At 42.2% G+C, this 1511-nt stretch overlaps 1 protein-coding gene across 1 annotated transcript in view; it reads right to left on the reverse strand.

Moving 5' to 3' along the window:
- The window catches only part of LOC109323795 (deleted in malignant brain tumors 1 protein-like), a 189414-nt gene that overhangs the window by 162819 nt on the left and 25084 nt on the right, over positions 1–1511 (reverse strand). The window contains 1 exon segment of the mRNA XM_019555460.1: positions 1027–1077. Within this exon segment, the coding sequence (XP_019411005.1) occupies positions 1027–1077 (51 nt within the window).

The following is a 1511-nucleotide window of genomic DNA, read 5'->3' on the forward strand; positions in this document are numbered from 1 at the left end:
GGTTCAACAAGCTCCAGCTCTCTGCTCTACCCAAGCTAAGCAGAGGAATTTACTTCTTCCAAGTATTTTTGGAATTTCAAAGTAACTTTTGCAATTAGTACCCAGACTTTTTTGTTTCCACTTTATATATGATCACTGGTAATTATATTCTATACATTAACTGACCCATATATGACCCCTTTGCTTCTGTAGCATTTCCCATAGGAAGCGGACTGAAATTCAGTACACAATTCTGGTGACAATGCAGGAGGAGGAAGAGAACGGAGCTAACTTTATCTTCCCTGCTGATTGGGATTAATGACGGTGGTGACATCCCCACTCTTTTTGACTATATTCAGGGGTAGGTCTATTTAGAGACCAAGTGCCTATAAACAGCTGCACTTTTCCTTCTTTGATGTAAAACACGAAGTAACAAAATTAAGTACTCAGGTTGCATGATCAAAGCTGTACAAAAGCATCTTCCTTTGCAAAAACTGTACATCAAGTAGCCTACTGCACAAACTTGACAAACACCCCATTGGTGGGAGCCCCATCAGCTGACACACCCCGTGCCTGGCCGGACTCAATTCCACTGAAAACTGAATAATTAAAGGCGTGATAGGAGCCAACCACAAAGTTATTGTACACTTTGTAGTTTATGCCTTTTTTATAACGCCATTAGCTGAATTAACACAAGACCAGATACAAGACATGATTAACTGGTCTTTAGTGTCACATAAGCCCACGGCCTAAGGTATTGTATGGTGAGGAGCCTTGCTGAAATACCAGATATCTGCTAGAATGCATAAGTAAAACATGAGAAAGATCTGGTGCAGAAATACATGTACGATTTCTGCTTGCATGCACGCACACCCTTCTGCTGCTTCCAAAATCATTGAGTTTCCCCCTTCTACTTCTCAGGCCTAGCACTCTGGTACCATTAACATTTGCTGTGCTCGGAATGGCTTGTTGGTCCACACTACTGTGGAAACAGAGGAGGATACTGCTAATTAGACTGCCAACAGGAGAGGAAGAGATTGGAATTACCTCTTGATGTAGCCCCTGTTGGCCTCGTGGTTGCGTGTGGTGCATAAGCACCTATAAAAGGAAAACAGAATAAAATGCAAGTGAGAAACAACTGTATTATGGGGACAGTGTCATTAAGGGGAACAAGGAATCAGAAAATAAATCTGCTGTATTATACAAAAAAAGGAGAGACAATGAAGATCCTTGTCAGCTGCGCTGGCTTCCTCAATTAACTTGAAGAGAAGACAGGGAAGGCAGAAGTTCGGATCTTTACTGGCACAGAGGAAGAGTGACAAGGTGACAAGGAATGACAAGGTTCCCACCATCAGTTACACGCTCACTTTCCTGTTGTTATACAACACATGGAAAGTGAAAATCTCCACCTCACCTCAACAACTCTCTTCTCCTTCAGCAAGAGCAGCACACAAAACAAGACCGCTACACACACACGGCAAAACCCATTTATGACATCAATCTTAACTGGGAGTAAATGAAAAGTCCTCTCA

This window comes from Crocodylus porosus, unplaced genomic scaffold (genome assembly GCF_001723895.1).
Source record: "Crocodylus porosus isolate Cpor-Errol unplaced genomic scaffold, CroPor_comp1, whole genome shotgun sequence".
NCBI lineage: Eukaryota > Metazoa > Chordata > Crocodylia > Crocodylidae > Crocodylus > Crocodylus porosus.